Source organism: Pimephales promelas, chromosome 20 (assembly GCF_988280905.1).
Source record: "Pimephales promelas chromosome 20, fPimPro1.hap1.1, whole genome shotgun sequence".
Classification (NCBI taxonomy): Eukaryota; Metazoa; Chordata; class Actinopteri; order Cypriniformes; family Leuciscidae; genus Pimephales; species Pimephales promelas.
This window is the reverse complement of record NC_142788.1, coordinates 21,233,937-21,252,883: the sequence shown is the minus strand read 5'-3', so window position 1 is coordinate 21,252,883 and position 18,947 is coordinate 21,233,937. Positions and strand designations below refer to the sequence as shown.

General features: G+C 35.7%; 1 protein-coding gene across 1 annotated transcript; it reads right to left on the bottom strand.

The window, feature by feature from the left end:
- Positions 1 to 1,908: 1,908 nt before the first annotated feature.
- cacnb3b (calcium voltage-gated channel auxiliary subunit beta 3b) lies at positions 1,909 to 18,907 on the bottom strand. Its single transcript, XM_039653106.2, has 14 exons — positions 18,541 to 18,907; positions 12,805 to 12,924; positions 12,592 to 12,714; positions 12,388 to 12,509; positions 11,707 to 11,762; positions 11,514 to 11,533; positions 11,209 to 11,289; positions 9,615 to 9,673; positions 7,896 to 7,996; positions 7,582 to 7,733; positions 6,802 to 6,897; positions 6,519 to 6,689; positions 6,394 to 6,441; positions 1,909 to 5,075 (listed from the first exon to the last, which is right to left on the bottom strand). Exons 1-13 carry the CDS (start codon positions 18,574 to 18,576, stop codon positions 6,412 to 6,414), a joined length of 1,167 nt encoding a protein of 388 aa, XP_039509040.1. The 5' UTR covers positions 18,577 to 18,907; the 3' UTR covers positions 1,909 to 5,075; positions 6,394 to 6,411.
- Positions 18,908 to 18,947: the final 40 nt, after the last annotated feature.

Genomic DNA, 18,947 nt, shown 5'->3' with positions numbered 1-18,947 from the left:
TAACTTGCGTAGATGGACGTTTAGCATTTGTTTACCGTGCCAGAGATAAAGATAAACCCTCATGTGTGACAGATGGCTGTGTCATTTGCAGATAAAAATGAAAGCATTTTCAGTGTCAGCCTCTCAGGAGGGAAATGGAGCATACAGAAATGAAGAAAAGTAGCATATGGAAATGGCAAAGCCCATTTGTTCTGCAGCATGTGTGGATCTGATGAATACAGCGATGAGGTCAAGTAGATCAGGGCAATTGCTCTCTGTCGAACTTTACGTTCCGGTCAGTCGATCAGGACCACCATCTCTTTTTCTCCAGCTCTCTCATTATAGCCAAATCTTTCTTTGAGATTTGTTATAGGCCTGTTATCCTCTGATGACAGGGAACGTGATACTGAGAGCATATCAAGCCACAGCAGTAATCAGCTCTTCTTGCTTCTAGAAATCCAACTGAGAGAGAGAGAGAGAGAGAGACTCTAACAACACCCCTGACCCACAACCGCCCACTTGCAGCAGACAGAGGCCCAGCAGGCAGCTAATTAGCATGTGTTAATGAGTTCCTGTTCCAGGGTGACCCACTCAGCAGTGCAGGAAAAGTGTGGAGGTATGGTGTGTCTGCTTCACGGTGCTTGTAGTAAACACAATTACAAACAAGCCGGACATACTTTGAACTGCAAATCTAGCACATTCGGCCAGGGGTGTCCAAACCTGCTCCTGGAGGGCCTGCAAAATTCTTGGGAAATTCAAAGTTCCCGTTCTTGGGAACCTGCAAAATTTAGCTCCAACCCAAATGGAAACACACCTGAACCAGCTAATGTTGAGGCATGTAGCTAAACTCTGCAGGACAGGGTTTGGACACCCCTGCAGTAAATGCAATTCGCTGCTGTTAGTTTGCGGCAGTAACAAGCATCTACAGTAAATGCTCTTCGTTTCCACCCATGTTCAAGCATAAATCTGAGTGTTTGACTTAGTCTGACCCCAAGTTTTCCCAAATTTTGGGTATGTCTAATATTTGACAAAATGTGACCTCATTGCTAAATGCGTGCACTGCATTGTAAACAGAATAACAGATTAGCTGGTGACTTAAAATATGCTCACTGCTTAAAATTAACTTTCATTGAAGTCAATATTTTAATATCACCTGAATAACCTGATGAATTTGAGGTTATATGTCAAATAAAATAAAAATAAAAACAAACAAATGTTTTTAAGGCTCAGATCAGGTAGAAATCCTCCTTCAAGTAACTATTGCAGTTTCACATTTAAAAGATGTAAATCTGTAGAAAAAAACAGAAAGACGAAGTGTTTTTGCATTTAGACACATTGTAAAAAAGATTTGTTGGTTTAACTTAAAAAAATAAGTAACCTGCTTGCCTTAAACTTTTAAGTTCATTGAAATGGAAAAATTGAGTTAATACAATGATGGAGATTGATTTAATCACCAGAAACTCAAAATAATATGTTATCTGAAGTACATAAATTATTTAAGTGAATTTGACAAAAGAAAAAATGTTGTGATTACAAATCATGAAAATATTTTTTTACATTTTCCTTTCATTCTGACTGCACTATTGCTCCTGCACTGACCTCTAGAGGAAATATTGAATTTATGTTTGAGATTCCTCAACCATTTTACATGTAGCTGGTTAGTTGATATAAACTTGTGAAATGTTTGACATGCCGGGTAAGACATAATATACACTTAATCTAAAACTATTTTATAACAGAATCTATAATTCTTTTCTAATTATAATTTTGCACGCGGCTTTTATAACCTCATTAACTGACTTAAAATAATGTCACACCACAAGATAAAGTAAATTTAGCAAGTCTAAAGTATTCTTATACTAAAATGTTTATTTTAAAAAGACATTATGTATTAACAATACATGCACAAGTGACAGAAACCAGAGACCATTCTTTTAATTTCATTTTTAATCATTTTTTCTTCCCCAGAGCACACAATACTTTTGCTCAGCAGTTCTTTTCCTTTTTCGGCCATGAACTTAGTCACATTAGTACAATACGATAAGGTTTCAACTGGAAGAGGGTTTACACACTTACATAGTGCTTTTATTGCATTGTAAACCAAAAGAAAACCTCAAAAACAAAATAGTGCATTCATATTGATTTCCCTTTATTCTTTGATAGACCTTTATTAGTACAAGCCAAGTTTCACCTTCCTCTGGTGTTGCATACAGTAAATTGTGATAGAGAACAACATAATATCTAATAAAATAAACAATTAGCCTTGAAAATATACTTTGGAGACCCAAAGACATAGTTTTTGACTATGTACAAAATTCACCTGGAAGGATATCAATCACATTTTTGATTGGGAAGAGCTCATTGTGCTTTAAAGCCTCTTGCTTGTTGCTTTTCATATTCAGTGATTCACAAATTGACAGAAGATTCAACATGGTCCCAAATAACATTTTTGTTCGATATATGCAAATAATATTGTACATCTTAAACTAACAGAAAGTCATTTGTTTGTGCATTTATATACAGATGAGGGCAATGAATTTTAATGTGCAATCTGTATACTCAAGCGGATGGTTTGTGACGGTTTATACATTTCTATGCCCATTGCATCTTCCCATTCAGTTTACAGTGCAGTGTATTCCTACAAATGTCTGATCGTTTGTCATGCATAGTCATGATTAGGCGCTTCATTGTACAATGGGATTGCATCTGCGTGTATGCAAAGAGTAAAATTAGTGAACATTTAGTTAAGAGATTGTCTTGCAAATTAAGACATAAGTCATTCTGTTATGTGTGATTTAAAATTGGTAATGTCTTGGTTATTGCATGGAAGAACAGTAGCAAGCAAAACTTAATTTCAGAATCAGATATGTCAGCAAGATCATCACTTATCATGCATATAAGTGTTGATGGTAAAGATAAAAAAAAAATATCATTCAGGACTTCTAGTGTCTTACTTTTGCTGTTGGAACAATGGTACGATTATGTACAGTGATAAAACAAATACGAATACAAAATAAAATATTAATACGAATCAAATTATAATTAAAAAATAAATAATACAATAATAATTAAATCATCAAAATAAATAGTGAATAACTCAAAAGCACATTGCAGCATAATAAACCATGTTTCACTTCATTACAAATAATAGTGAAATTTTCTTTTACTTTGCTTAGTTTGTTCATTGTTTCAAGGACGAGAGCATGTCAGCCAACACATCCAGGTTGGTATTAATCCAAATTTACTTTGTACCAAAAAGCCATATAGTTTTGATTAGTAATGTCCTCTTTTTAAAAGTTAAAAAGCCTAATTATTGTGTCATTCTAATTATGCATGATTAAATAGTTAGTTGCAGTATTACAGAGCCCCGCACATGACAGGGAGGAAATAAAATATTTTTTATCAAGGCCACAATTTAACTATTCATTCCCATAACTTACTAATATGTCAGCATGTTTTACTAATTCAAAAATAAATAAAAGAAAATTGCTATATTTCTACAGTAATTCCATATTGAAATATATTCTGAATCTAAAAAAATGAAAAACTTTCAAAGTAATTCGATTATACCTACACATGTTCGCCTTTCAATTTCATTACCATCCAAACAAAGGGAAAACTTAGGAATAATTTTGAACTGTAATGTAAACATGGACTAAGTAACGTACTGCCGTGAATTATAAACAGTACAATGCTAACGGTTGTTAGTGTTTTATGAGTGACAAAGTGAGTTTATTGGTTAAAGCTTTGCAAGTGTTAGTGTTGATTTGAGAGTGTTTTAGTGCATTTTGAATGTGAAGTTAATTATCTTGTGTTCCAAGCTTAAAGTTGGTTAGTTTTGAAAAAATGACCACATATTGAGAAATGTGTCCTAGAGAATGTAAGTAAATAGTGTGCACGACATAATTTGTTCCATCATTTTACTAAATCATAACCACATTGTACTGATTTGTTCCCTTTTTTTAGTTAAACAAATTAGTATCGTGGCCACGATTTACTTGTAATAAGTCATGGAAACAAATTCCTAATGTGTGGCCACGATTTACTACAAAAAATAAAATGGCCACAATTTGATAAAACGAGAGAAGGAATTCTTAATTTGTGGCCACAATATATCCCCTTCCCCCCTGCATGTCATGGGCTCCATACTATTTATATAATTTAGCTTTTTTTTAAATCAGCTGTTGTCCCATCAGAAGAGAACCACAAAGTAAATAATACTGTTTTATGATGTTTAATGCAATACTGAGATCTGAGCAAAAGATGTACAAACATTCATGTGGTCTGCTTTTCATTGATCTGATATTCGTGCAGTGTGGTTGTAAATACTGATGAGTTACTAGTGGATTTACCTCGGTTGATATAAAACTAAAGATTCCCAGTAGATGCAGTAAAAAGGACACAAGAAAAGGAGAACAGGAGAACTTTTTCAGTTACAAATAGTCCCAACTGTAATTTGAGAGTTGTGCTACATAAAGCTTATTGGGTTATTAATTATGAGCTAATCATTTAAATGAAGTGAACTGGGCAAAAGCTACGGTCTTGATAAACCTTTAAAAAACAAATCAAAAGCGATGCAGGAGGTGGAGACGTGGTGAGCTGACTGGCAGTTGTGACACGGGGTGCTCTTCTTTGTTAGGGCATGGTACGGATGCTCTGATGCCAGTGCCAGCCTCACCCCGGAGATAAGAGTCAGGCTGGCAGAACCTGGCGGACAGACGGCATCACCCAGGGGTTTTAGGGAAAACCGCTTTTGATCTCAGCGTGGGTCTCTGCAGGGACGTTCAGACCAGTTGAATGTGTGTATACCAGCCAGTGTGTGTGTGTGTTGGCTGAAGGCCTGCAGCAGTGGTCCTGAGATGTAAAGGACGACACATGCGTTAGTGCACCGAAGGGTGTGTGCTGTCACCGCCAGTGAGGCTGGGATTGGTCCACTTCTCCTCTGGCCCTCATCTCATTCTCCATCCCTCCGCTCCTCCTCTTTCTCATCAGGGGTGGGGGGGGGAGTTGCTCTGAGCCCCGTCTCATTCTGGGGCAGTGAGTGGCTGGCCTTTGAGGAATATTCTGGGGGTCTTTCTGGAATGTTCTGTGTCACTCTATAACAGTCAGAGAGCAGTGGAGAAAGGGATCATTATGGTTATAAACACCCTGGTGACAAGCCTACTGTCACTTGTTATTTAATAGTGCACCAATGTTTTTGTTTGTTGTGCAATAGGGCCGTTGTAATTACTGACACCTAGTGGTCATCTCGTCAAAGTGTTTCAGTTAATCATTAAATAAATGAAAACAATTCAAATGAGTTTTTGTTAGGTAAAATTACATTATAAATACATTTTAAAAACAAAACAAATAGAAATGTTGCATCACAACTAATTGAAAAAAGTTAACGTACTAAAACAAATTATATAGAAATATTCATAAAAAAGCTAATAAAAATGACAAAATGATGTACTTTAAAATAAAAAATATAAAAATAAAAGCTAATTAAAAATAATAATGAACACAAGAACAGTAGAATAAATAATTCTAAAATAAAACTGGTTTCAGATGCCATTGTAGAATTTACATTAATCTATTATGCTAGTGAAAGTGTCCAAATATAGGGTAGATTACCGAGATATGATAAAAAGTAGTTAAAAAAAAAATCAATAAAATAAAAACAGAAAATTTCTAAATGAAATCGCCATTTATTAGTCTGATGTATGTAAGACATTATTTTAAATATTTTTCAAACATAAACATGCTGTTGTATTGTTGTTATTAGTAGCCCTCAAACCGTATTCACTTTATAGCCCTTAATCCTGTAATTGTGGACAAATGTGGGCACAGAGGACTCAGGTGTGATCCTAATGTTTATTTATTATAAATATTATATCACTGTATTCGATAAAGTTTTGTCTATCCATTTATGGTATTTTTTTTATTTTTTTTATTTTGGGGGTATTTTTAAATTTATTTACTTCAAAAAGTACCATATTTTCTATGTAAATTATTTCTATGTAAATTAATTGTTATGTAGTTTTATTTATTATTTTTTAACTACATTAAAATATCATTCCTTAGAGCTAAAACCTAAAGATGAAGTGACTTTGCTGTCACCTTGAGTCTTATTTTGGCTTATTTTAGAATGCTCTAAATTACAGTTTTTCCCATTCATTTCTATGGGTGCCCATTTTTGACCCAAATACAAGATTAAGGAGTTTTTTTCACCCACTTAACATTGTAGAATTGAGTCAAAAAAGTTTGTGTGTTCAGGAGGCAAACTATTTTGCCCACATTTGTCCAGAATACGGTTTCAGGGTTAATATTATAATTTTAACAATAAAAAAGATAATGCATGCAAAATAAACCCTGACCAGGAAATACACATTAACGGTACTGATCTTAACGGATGAAAATCGATCCAACACTCACGCTTATTTGTGGAAGTACTCATTCAATTAGCTCCTGTGTCTCTGAGAACTGTAGATAGAGAATGAGAGAGTGTTTAAGATCAATCGAGCAAGTGAAGTCCATGCAGTTAACATTTAAACACTCACCTGTTGGCTAGAGTTAGCTGAGGGGGGTGTAACTACATTTTGCTCCAGTAGAGGGTTCAGGGGGGCGGCGCCTGGCAGATGAGTGGCACGCCAGTATATATCTAAATATTCGGCCAGATGTTCACAGGCATCCTCTAACTGATTCTCATCCAGTATAACATCAAACATTTCCTAATGAGGATAAACAGTATGTAAAAGTGCAGGATATTGCATCTGTTCATTTGTTGCTCGGGTTTAATGTCTGTTAACAGGAGCTGGATGTATGTGCAGTACTGGGACTCACTGGAGGGCACTGTGCTAGTTTATCTCCAGCCATCAATTGCACGTTGAGATGTTTGCTTTGAGATTTCCCTCTGGACTTAATGAGTCTTTGAAGAACCTGAGGTAGAAGGAGTGACAGAAAATGAGGGACAAAGTGGGAGCAATGCTTCAGGGAATTATATAACTTTTAACCCTGTGGGCACACTTTTCAAACACAAAATTAATTAGGCTAGTATCAATGTTCAGAGATTTTTCTTTTTTTTTGAAACTGCAAATGTAACTTTAATCCCAATTCTATGTATTTTGTTTGATAATTTTGAGTGATTAATAATAATAATAATAATATCTAAATAATATAGGGGCCAAATTGCTGGTTATGGTGAAATTGATAGAGGGAGAAAATGGGTCTTAAATTATATAAATCATTTTCAATTTTCAAATAATAATAAATCATAACAGTATTATTTACTCATGATCATAGTTTTATGATAATTGAATTATTAAAAGTAATAATTTGCATTTTTATTATGGATTCTTCATATTTTAAGTCCAAGTCTGGGACAGGAAAAAAAACTTAAAAGCACATTAAACAAGCATTAAAAGCACCTGTTGTCATGTCATTCCCTGTTATAGTCATGTGATCCTGCCATGTGTTCCTTTGTCTGATGTGTCATGATGTTATTGGTTCACTGTTTAATTGAACCAATGTAACCCCTGGCCTGCCCTGCCCTTTATGTTTGATCAGTCTGTAAATAAAATGCACTTGGGTTCTGATTTATTGACCCGTTAAATATTGTTGCACCTTTGGAGAGGACACTTTCACATAGACAATGATGGGAGCTAGAGAGGTCTTGAGAAGCTGTGCGGGATGGTTGATAGTATCAGCATCCAAGATCACCAACTGCAGACTTTTAGCCAGCTCAAATATTCTCTCAATCTCACTCTCCACCTCCGCTGAGAGAGAGAGAGAGAGAGAGAGAGAGAGAGAGAGACATGAGAATATAGGAACTACATTAATAATGAAACAACAAATAAGATCCTCTATACTCAAAAATACTTTATCACTCATTATATTTATGTACTATTTAGCTTTACCCCTGTATGTTTGTCACTCACCCAGACTGGAGCGAGTGTTCGACCTCTCCATGATAGCTTTCTTATTGATATTAGGCCTTTTAGCCAGAGACAGATCTGCAGTCACCCGTGTGATAGAAATCCTGCCAAAAAAATAGAAAAACATTCAGAAGACGCGTAATATAGCACACAGGACCACTTTTATGATACTTTATGGTGTTTTTTTGATATTTTGAAGCTTCACAGCCCCAGTCCCCATTCACTGACATGTATTTAAAGGCACACTATGTAACTTATTCAATACATCATCAATTCCTCTTCCAAAAAGTGGGTTTTGTCTTACCCTGATTCACTATGGTAAGCCAACGCATTCTCATCCCAAGGCGTCATATACGACACTTTTGCAAAAGCGGAAACATCCAACGCACTGTGGCACCACTAGTAGGCCGCTAAAGGGTGCCACGTGCGTTGGATGTTTACGCTTAGAAGCGTCGTATATGACGCCTTGGGATGAGAACGGGCTCGGTAAGCCTATTATAAGTGTTTATATTTTATACCTGAGTGGATGGTTTTTGTGGGAAATTGCGTACATGCGTCACTCGCCCGTATGCTCATTCTTGCTCTAGCTACTTTGATGTGTACACTGTAAAAAATGTTTTGAAGATTTATCACAACATTTTTTCTTTTGTCAAATCAACTTAGTTCAGATAACTTATTATTATGAGTTTCTGATGATTAAATCAATCTCCTTCATTGTTTTAACTCACTTTTTCCAGTTCAATCAACTTAAAATTTTAAGGCAACCAGGTTACTTAATTTTTTAAGTTAAACCAACAATATTTTTTGACAGTGTATGGCGTGGCAGTCACAATGAGTGAAAAAACTTGACATGGAACACACTAAGTACTGAACCTCCAATCACCCGTTCTCAGAGCTCATAGTAAAATGATAGTAGTAAAAGCTCATGACAGAGCTCATAGTAAAATGAAAATCAACATTGGCTTGGCTTTTCGGAGATAGTGAGAACTGAGGGATTTGAACTGTTGTAAAGGTGACACAGAGATGACGTTTATATTACTCAACAGGTGAGTAAGGTATTTTATTGAACAGATAAATTGCCCCATGTAGCTCTCTAACAGAGTTGATTGTAAAGCATTATCTATTGTGAAGGGTCATTTCATTATAGCTGTTGTTGCGCTGGAAGTACCTTGTCTATTAACGGGAGATACAGTACACTCTAAGTGCTGGGCTGTTTCAACCCAATTTTAGATCAGATATAGACAAACCCAAACATTGGGTTAAAAGGTTATTTTAAAATTGAACCCAATGGCTGGGTTTGTCCATGTTTGACCCAAAGTTGGGTTGAAACAACCCAGCATTTTTTAGAGTGTAACGTCTTCAGCTAGTCAGCTTGAGATCCTTAGCTTCTCTGGTTAGATCTCGTAAGCCTAGTAGAGAATGTTTTATGAGCAGTAGGATAATCTCTCTCTTGTTTTTTAGTTAAGAGAAAGAACCATATTCAGCTGAAGCACAACCACAACAATTAATGCTCTTCTGTAAAATGCATGCAGTCTGTTTTTTAACCACTAGAGGGCAACATGGTAAACAGTGTACCTTTTAAAATGGCTACAAAAATAACTTTTTTCTTCAGTCAGTCATATTGGTTTTAAACGACATGAGGGTGAGTAAGCCATTTATATCCATTTTTTCAAATTCAAATTTTGGGTGAAGTGTTCCTTTAAGCTTAGCTCACTCACTCACCTCCCATCAAACCTGTGTTTCAGGAAGTCAAACAAGGCTTTCTGCATCATATCAGTCACCTGTATCAGAGAAGATTGTGAGAAAACATGCACACCCCAGAAACGTTTCATGTACTGTATAATTAACCTGTCAATCTGAGGTAATTCAGGTCTTGAGCTATAAATAGTGTTAACATGTAACCAGTGATTTTGTTGTCTAATGAATCTAAAGGGAAAATAACTGGGAGTCCTAAACAGGGGATTGTGAAGAATGTAAAAAGCTAATATAGTTTGGATGATGTGGTTTTATTTAGACACAGGTTGAAAAATGAATGACTCCTGAAATAGAGAGTGGAGTCAGCAGGAGAAGCAGGTCCCTGGTGTCTCTGTTAAAGAGCTGACTGACAAATGTGTCCAGAGCTCTGTGGACTTAAATATTTCACGTTCGTGAATCCTCTCATACCTTACACTGCCCGAGCAGTCATATATAACAGGATCCAAAAGTGAATGATAAGAATTTACACACCATAATTACCTTCCACGGGCAATGAAACTGTATTTTATTGAATATAATAATTATGTTTTATATATATATATATATATATATATATATATATTATTTATTAAATATAAATAAAAATACTGACCATAAATATTTCTCATTCATTTTTGCATTTTTATAAAATTACAACAAAACTCTTATATTAAATGTAAACAATAAAACTATTATTTAATGTAAATATAAGTATATAAATATAAATAAGTATATGTAAATATAATGTAAATTTAAGTATATAAATATAACTTATGTAAATATAAGTATATAAATATAACTTATATTTAATGTAAATATAAGTATAAACTGCATTATCTTTTTATAATCTTTTTTTTATTTAACTGTTTTTCTTTCATTTGTGACAAACAGTGCAGGTCATTGTGTCACTGACTTATCATATCATATATTAGATAAATCAGTCTCTGCATGATGATTTTTGAAATGTCATTTTTGCTCAAATTTAATGTATTAAAATTATTTAGAAAATCATTTTAATACATTAAATTTGAGCAAAAATGACATTTCAAAAATCATCATGCAGAGACTGATTTATCTAATATATGATATGATAAATAAAAAGTTTAAGTTATTCGTAACTATATATATATATATATATATATATATATAGTTATGAATAACTTAAACTTTTAAAAAACTTGAAATATAAGTTTATTTTGAACAACTAAAATGAATAAAATTAACTGAAATAAAAATGCTTTAAAGATGTATAGAAATATTTTAAATATAAAACAATTTTTTATGCCAAACTCTAACTTTAGGACTATTTCTATTACTAACTAAAATTAAAACAAAACAAAAAAATCTACTTCTAAAATTCTAGAAATACTATAATGTTATCTAAATAATACTAAAATAACATTGTTTTGCTTTTCATTGCAATTTTTGTGACTTAATATATAGTCATCACATTTACAAGGTAAAAGACACACTTGTGAAATGACTGAGTGATGATTTCTTAGTAAATGTTTCACATTAGGAACTGCAACATAACATATGCAAAGTTTTATTTACTCATTAAACTCAACCCTGCAGAATTTACCTCATATCCTTTCAGTGAGGGGCCAACCAGAACAACAGGCCTCATAGATGGAACCACAGCATAGGGTGGAACATGCTCAGTCTGCAACACACACACACACACACACACACTCACATGCTCTGAATCTTAACTAACATTTCTCAACATCTAATGAGTAGCCTCAAGGGATCCAGTTTCAATAACACAGCATTAAAGTATCTTAAAGTGAATCATCAGAGAGGCCAGACACTAACTGCGAATATGCAATAGCACTTTTTAAGGGACTGTTGCATTAAGGAATCGAGGGAAAATCTTTAACCACCTACCTGCTTCTGCTTCTGTTTGGCTTGTTGAAAACAAGAAAATCAGAATTTAACTGTTTTTGCGCAAAATGGCAAAATAATTTTTTACCGAAATATTAAATCATGCCGACAGATAAAAGCAGGGTATGCCCTAAGGGCAAATGAGAGTGGCTCAACAGTACTGGCATTACAGTAAAAGTATTTAAATACCTCTCACCTGCAGAAGGAGGAGTAGACCTCCAGCCCCCAGATGAAGCATTCCCTCCCATTTTCCTGTTGACAACATGAACAGTTTAGAAATTATACGATAAGACATGTGGATAGCTGAATGTATGCTATCATACTTTGAACTCAGAATCCCATGGGGGACTTATGAGTTGAGATTTCTTTTTAATAGCAAAAATGAACCAGCACTAATTATCATCACTGTTGGCGAGGGTCATTTCTGGCTTTGTCTTGAACAAAGCAAAATACACAAAAGTAACTGCCGATATTGTTTCTAAAATATACGCTACTCACTATTAACTTCTTGTTTATTTAACTTTTAATGTTGTGTTGTTTTTTAATCCCATGTCAGCTTCTTTAGCGGGCACACCAATGCATGCTATCATCCTCCATTCGTTTTATTATAAACACGGGATTCAGTTATGTCATCTGTGGCTTTAAATGCTCAAGCTCTTTAAAGCAGCATGGATTCTGATTGGCTGTCAATGTTGTTATCGTTCCAATGATATTGTCTTTCTGTGCCATTATCGTTATAGCTATAGTGTGGAGTATTGTGGCTATTCTTTAATGTTTAGAATGAACAAACTTTTAAATAATTATCGTCCTTGGTGTGAATGGGTCTCTATACAGTATTCAATGAGTAGATATGATGAAATGAAATTGTAGTTCAGACCTCTGAGCTGCTTTCTGTTCCTGTTTGATCCGCATGGCCTCCAGTTTAACAGGGCTGGGGATGAAGGCAATATCTGCCCCCTCCTTCACCAGCCTCCCGATCCACCAGTCATTATTATACTTCTGTAGGATTTGAGACAATGTGCTCAATAAAGCACTGAAACATCAGCTTACTGATCACTTTAGTTTATTGATCGCTTCCTACCTCTTTTATATGTAGAAAATCTTTGGTTTCAAAGTTGATGGCAGTACCCTGAACCGGGCAGTCTTCATCAAGAGCCCCACAGTAGCTGACATTGGTTCTCACTGCAAATGCCACGGGTTTGGTCTACACAAAAAGGAGAAAACATTAGAAAAGTAACAAAAAACTAAGAGAAGTTAAAGTTATTTAAAGGGGAGATGTAATTGACTGTGTAACCTTGGCTCTCTCGAGCTGGAGGTGGGCCTGGCGCTCGGCCTCACGCCGAGACGCCTCCTTGTCCTCCTCCAGGGACAGGTCGGAATCCGATGGTCTACTAGTGTAGGAATCAGCTGAACTCTATGCGAAAAGGACAAGAGTGCAATGTGAGAAATGCTCTTTCATATTTCATTTTTTTAATTACTTTTGTTTACTTGTACTAGTAAATTCATTGTATTCACTTTATATATCTTTGTCACTTATATTATTTCTTTTATTGCTTTATTTTCAGTTCCATCATGACAATTCTTGGAAGAATTTTAGCATGATAATGGGAATGACAATGCTAATGTATTTGGTCTTGGCGGAATAGCTGTGCTGCTGCTGCTGATTATTTATATTGTAGATTATTGCTGCATGCCGCAGAAGTACAGCAGGGCCTTGGTATAGCCAATAGATAAACCAATCCGCTGCTGTGGCATCAGACATGGGCATATATCAAAATGATCAGTTGCAAATCTACTGTGTATGGGTGGAGTAAACACTCCCCAGCTATTTACATGTTGAGCAGCCAGCTCATTGGCTGCAGGAACCAATCAGCACGTTCCATGTAGTAAACGACGTCAATGTCATCAGGTTGTATTAAGGAATCATCAGTCTGTGCCATTTAGGCCGTAAATTGTTGCCGCGGGTAGGTTTCCACCACCGTAAGTATGATTTCAGCTCTCCAACACCCCCAAATGTACAAATTTAGAGAATTTGGCCGCCTGATGGAGAAATTTTTTGCGGAACTTTTGACTGGTCATTGATCTACTTTTGTTGCACAGACCTGGCAACCCTGCATTTAGGCCTGATTTCACAGACAGGGCTTAGATTAAGCCAGGATTAGGCCTTAGTTCATTTAGAACATGAAGGTAGCTTTTATAAAAATGCCTTAGAAAAAAAAAAACTTTCCTGAAGTGCATCTTGAGACAAAACAATGTCAGTGGTGTATTTAAGATATGTCAGTTCAAGTTGCTTTCATTTAAAACAGCTCAAACATGCATTTTTAGTCTGGGACTAAGTTTATGCATTGTCTGTGAAACCGAGGGCTGGACTTTCACGACAGAACTTGGTATTTCTATCTGACAGCAATTTCTATTAAGTGCTTTGACAGAACTAAATGTAAAAATATTTGTCATGCCAATAAAGCACCTTGAATTGAAATCTAAAAGAATTAATGAAAGACATAGAATTGTCTTTTGACTTCCAGAGGCATTTTATCTTTGTAAAGGGCATAAGGCTTCCGACATGTTGCTATTTATGTCAAATAATTCCATTTAACCAACTGCTTTTGTTTTAATTCAAAGTTGGCATCCATTTTTTTTTACAAGACAATTGCATATTGTAAATAGCCACCAAAAAATATAAAAACTACTTATGACAAAAACATCATTGGCGATTATTGCTCTCGATATGATACCAATATTATGTTGAATAATAGAATACATAAATGAATTCATAAGCTCGACAGAAAGTGTAGTTGGTTACAATGCTGCAAAAAAGAAAAAAGAAATCTGATGCAACCTAAGCAGATCTAAATGTAACGCCACAATCAACACTTTTTATTCATTTGCATTTCTCTTTTAACCACGACAGCCACATGTTTGCCTAATTTTTGCCCCTAGCCCACATTCATTTCTGACCCTAGAAGAAATGCCCCGAAAACAAAACACCCACTGACCCTAAACAAGTATTGAAATCCTCCATCCCTCTGATTTCCCCTCCAGAGCAGCCTTTCTCTTGCTCTCTTTCCCTCCAAAATCCAGAACACAGTGAGGATATGATTTAAATATCAAAGGCAGCCGGAGGGCGCAGGTGTCTGCGACACCTACCGTCGAAAGAGATAAAGCATAATTAAGCAGACACCGGCTAAGATAAGATTCTTATGTGCGATTAAAATATACCTCCCGTCTAAAGGAACATGTTAATTAAAAGGCAGCCCTGCTATGGGAGGCATCTCTACCACAAAGCTATCCTGAACCAGCTCTTGGATGATATCTACTACACCATATTCATCTCTTTCATGTGTTCAGTTTATAAATATATTAAAAGAAAAATAGATGATGGCTTTGAAGCACAACACACAATATCAAACACATTTTCTTTCTTTTTGGCCACTTTTATCAACAGTGATGCAGGGTTCGCCCGCAAACAGTAAGCGTCAGTGTACTTGCTGTGATATGCACTTTGTGTTCCTTACACACACAGTTTAAACGTACATTAACTCGGAGTTGTTTTCAGATGACCCGACACACTAAGCAATTTTTCACTCAGTACCTTGATCGATAATGTAATCCTTTAAAAGACATGATGCATAGCAACATCATCTGAGTATTTCCACAACACACCTTATTCACACACCTATCCATTAGACATTCCCAGACAAGGCTGCATGCAATGCTTAGCTGAAATGAAGCTATTAATACTTTCTCTAAATGTTTTCAAATTTGTATCATCAGCTACAAAGCATCACCCATTTGCATTTTTAACAGACAGTGGAGTCCAAAGTCTGAGAGCACTTTTGAAAAATACATCTATTTTTAGTTGTTCTAATTAAATTGCAAATAATATTGTCAGCAAAACAATTCGAGTGAAAGGCTGGCTAACACTTTATACTTAAAGCCTTTATGAATACCTTTTTAATGCATTATACATAATGTACATTATAATGCATTATATCTTTCCATAAATAATTGTACCAAAAGTTAAAATGCATTCAAATATTTGCAGATTCCTTGTTACATTGCTTGTTTGTCATCTGTTTTAATGCATTATATATGTTAATGCATGTGTATTATAATGTATAATAACTGTGGTTACAATTATTCATGAGACCATACAATGCATTATAATGTGCGTTACAAGGTATAATTAATGCATTAAAATACTTTTATAATCCATGCATTAAAAAACTTTTATAATGCATTATATGTAAAGGCTTCAAAGGATTAGTTCACCTCAAAATGAAAGTTTCCTGATATTTTACTCACCCCAATGCCATCCAAGATGTTCATGTCTTTCTTTCTTTAGTGGAAAAGAAATTACGTTTTTTTTGAGGAAAACATTTCAGAGTTTTCCTCCACATAATGGACTTAAACGGTAACCAAATTGTTGAAGTCCAAATCAATGCAGTTTCAAATGGCTTAATTTGAAGTGCTTCAAAGGGCTTTGCACGATCCCAGCTGAGGAATAGGGCCCTTTTATTAAAAAAAAAAATCTATATAAAAATATATATACTTTTCAACCCCAATTTTTCGTCTTGTGCTGGTCTGCGACGTGCCAAGCATTACGTAATCATGTTGGAAAGGTCATGCTGGACGTACCGCCCCATTGTTTTAAACATCCAGGATACGCACACGAAAGGACCATTTTAAACAATAAACTGACATAAAAATCATAAATATGTCATTAAACATACAATCAAATTTGAACGATCCTCCATCACCACGCTTGTAAACAATGGGACGGTTCTTACGCCTATGTCCAGCATGACCTTTCTAACGTGATTATGTAATGCCTGGCGCGTCGCAGACCAGCACAAGATGAACAATTTTATTTAAAAAGTATATACATTTTTATTTTTTTTATAAAAATGGCCAACCTGTTCCTCAGCTGGGATCGTGCAGAGCCCTTTGAAGCACTTCAAAAGCCCTTTGAAACTGCATTGATTTGGACTTCAACAATTTGGTTACCGTTGAAGTCCATTGTGTGGAGAAAAGTCCTGAAATGTTTTCCTCAAAAAGATTAAAAGAAGAAAGACATGAACGTCTTGGATGGCATTGGGGTAAATAAATTATCAGGAAATTTCCATTTGAGGTGAACTAAACCTTTAAGTAAAGTGTTACCAAAATGTTAATTGAAAAATTATTTTGAATTTCTGAATGTTTATATAAAGTTCTGTCATGAAACTCTAGATGGCGCAGGCCGATTGGTCCTTGACTTAATCTGCTTGCGATCACATAATTCTAGGGCGCAGCTGATTGGTTCCTGTTGTATCAGTAGACAATGAGCTCACTGCATGCTCAAATTCAACCTTCAAATACTTGGTCAGCATTTGCTGTAGTAGTTGTAGCATTCAGAAACCCTCCACCTTCCCCAACTCCACCTGTATATATCTGCTATGGGTAATTCAATTTTAATGTATGCTATATTGTATAGAAGCAACATGTCTTACTTGCTCACAGCAGTGTGTTGTGTATTGTAGCAAGTCTCAAACTTGCTCTGCAGCAGAAGCAATAGCCAACAGCAGAGCAGCAGATCTATACCACCAAAACCAAACATATCAACATTGTAAATCCATTGCCATGCCAAACACTCAGAACTTCCTTTTGCTTTAATGACCGCAACACTCGAGCTGCATGAACTCCACAATTTTGTGTAAAACATGATGAGCTTCAGCCTTTTTGTACAAAGGCTTTGACGTGATTAATGTAATCATTTTACATGACATCATAATGTACAATTAATTTAGGTTTAAAGAACATTTTCAATCCCAGATTTTTAAAGGCATTGTGTTTTGCATTTTCTTTCAACCGCAGATACATGTGAACATAAATGATGGCAGCTCTGCGTTTAACGTTTAACACAACTTGTTGTGTGTGCAATAGCAGAACACAGTCAACAGGGGGTGAAAATCAATGAACCTCCCCTTGTCCACAAGGTTTGTTAGATAACAGTCATTCATTCTTCTATACTTCAAACAGTTTCATGCCCTATTTTCATTCATATTGTCAGAATCTGATTCCAAGTCTCCTGTACGCCTGCTGCAACGTAGAGATGATGCAGGACAGATCCTGATTGTGATGAGAACAGGGATCACAGAAGAATCAACTACATGCAACAACAGTGCATTTTTGCTTTATGTTATCAGTCTATAATCAGTATCAGGAAAAAAGGCTGAACTAAATTGACTTTATTATTATTTTATTACACATATTTGCCCATTGGAATTGATATTAAGGGATTTATTTAGGTGAATTAAAAAAAGTTTTTCCCTTTTTGAATATAAAACACACAGAATGCCACGAATTTATGTCAAGTGAATAAACCTATAAAGACCAAAAATATTATATTATGGAATAAAATTCTGAAATGATAAAAGCAAAAACAGAAAAATTAAACTACATAAGTTTATGTAAATACATTTATAATAGATTAAATATGATACATTTAAGTAAAAACCTGGCATTTTTGTCACCTTTCAGTGCAATATTTCACCTTAAAACTGGATAATTCTGACCCTAGTTAATAAAAAATATTAGGCTACCGTGATGAAGCCCCTGGAATGGCCATTTCTGCCTTTCAAAACGACATATCACCTGCTTGCAATACAATTTAAAAGCACACCCACCCACAGAAAGAAAGGAGAGAGTTAAAGAGAATACAGCCATGTTCTCAATTAAACATTTAATGCAGCTGAATGCATTTGATGAGTCTGCATGCTGGTCGAAAAGCTAAGGCTCCATCTCGACTGAGAATAATTTATTCATAAAAAAGGCTTGCATGAGGATATTAATAGACTATGACCCAGGCAGAATGCATGCAAAATTCATTCACGTCACCAAAGCAGCACTGATTGATTACAAAATCACATGGAGTGAAAATGTAATAGAGAGGGAGCGCGAGAGAGAAAATCAGTGAGCGAGAGCGAGAGAGAGAGAGAGAGTGGCAGAGATAAAGTGCAAGTGAGGGAGAGAGAAAGCAAACTATCCCTACCTTGCAGCTGAGCAGTGCTGCGCTAGAATCGGACATGCCTATAGAGACAGCTCGTATCGCCCCCCATCACTCTGTGTCCGAGCGAGACGCGAGTAAAGAGGCTGGCAGAGAGAGGGGAAGCCGAAGCCTCCGCTCTGATGCTAGCGAACACACTGGCACTGCACTCAACGCCTATATAAAATTGATGCCCTGACTGCAGCAGCCGAGCTGTGCTGCTCACTGAGAGCAAACGCCCTCCCTCTGCCGCTGCTTGTCTTTCTTCCGCCTGCTCTCACATTCAATCAAGCTCCATTTTCTCCCTGCTAGCTCCACACACACTGGAGATGTGGTTCTGCAGCCAGTGTTGCGGGGGAGGAGATGTTTACCTCTCGCACGAGACACTGAGATCTCATTCTCTTGCAGCAGGA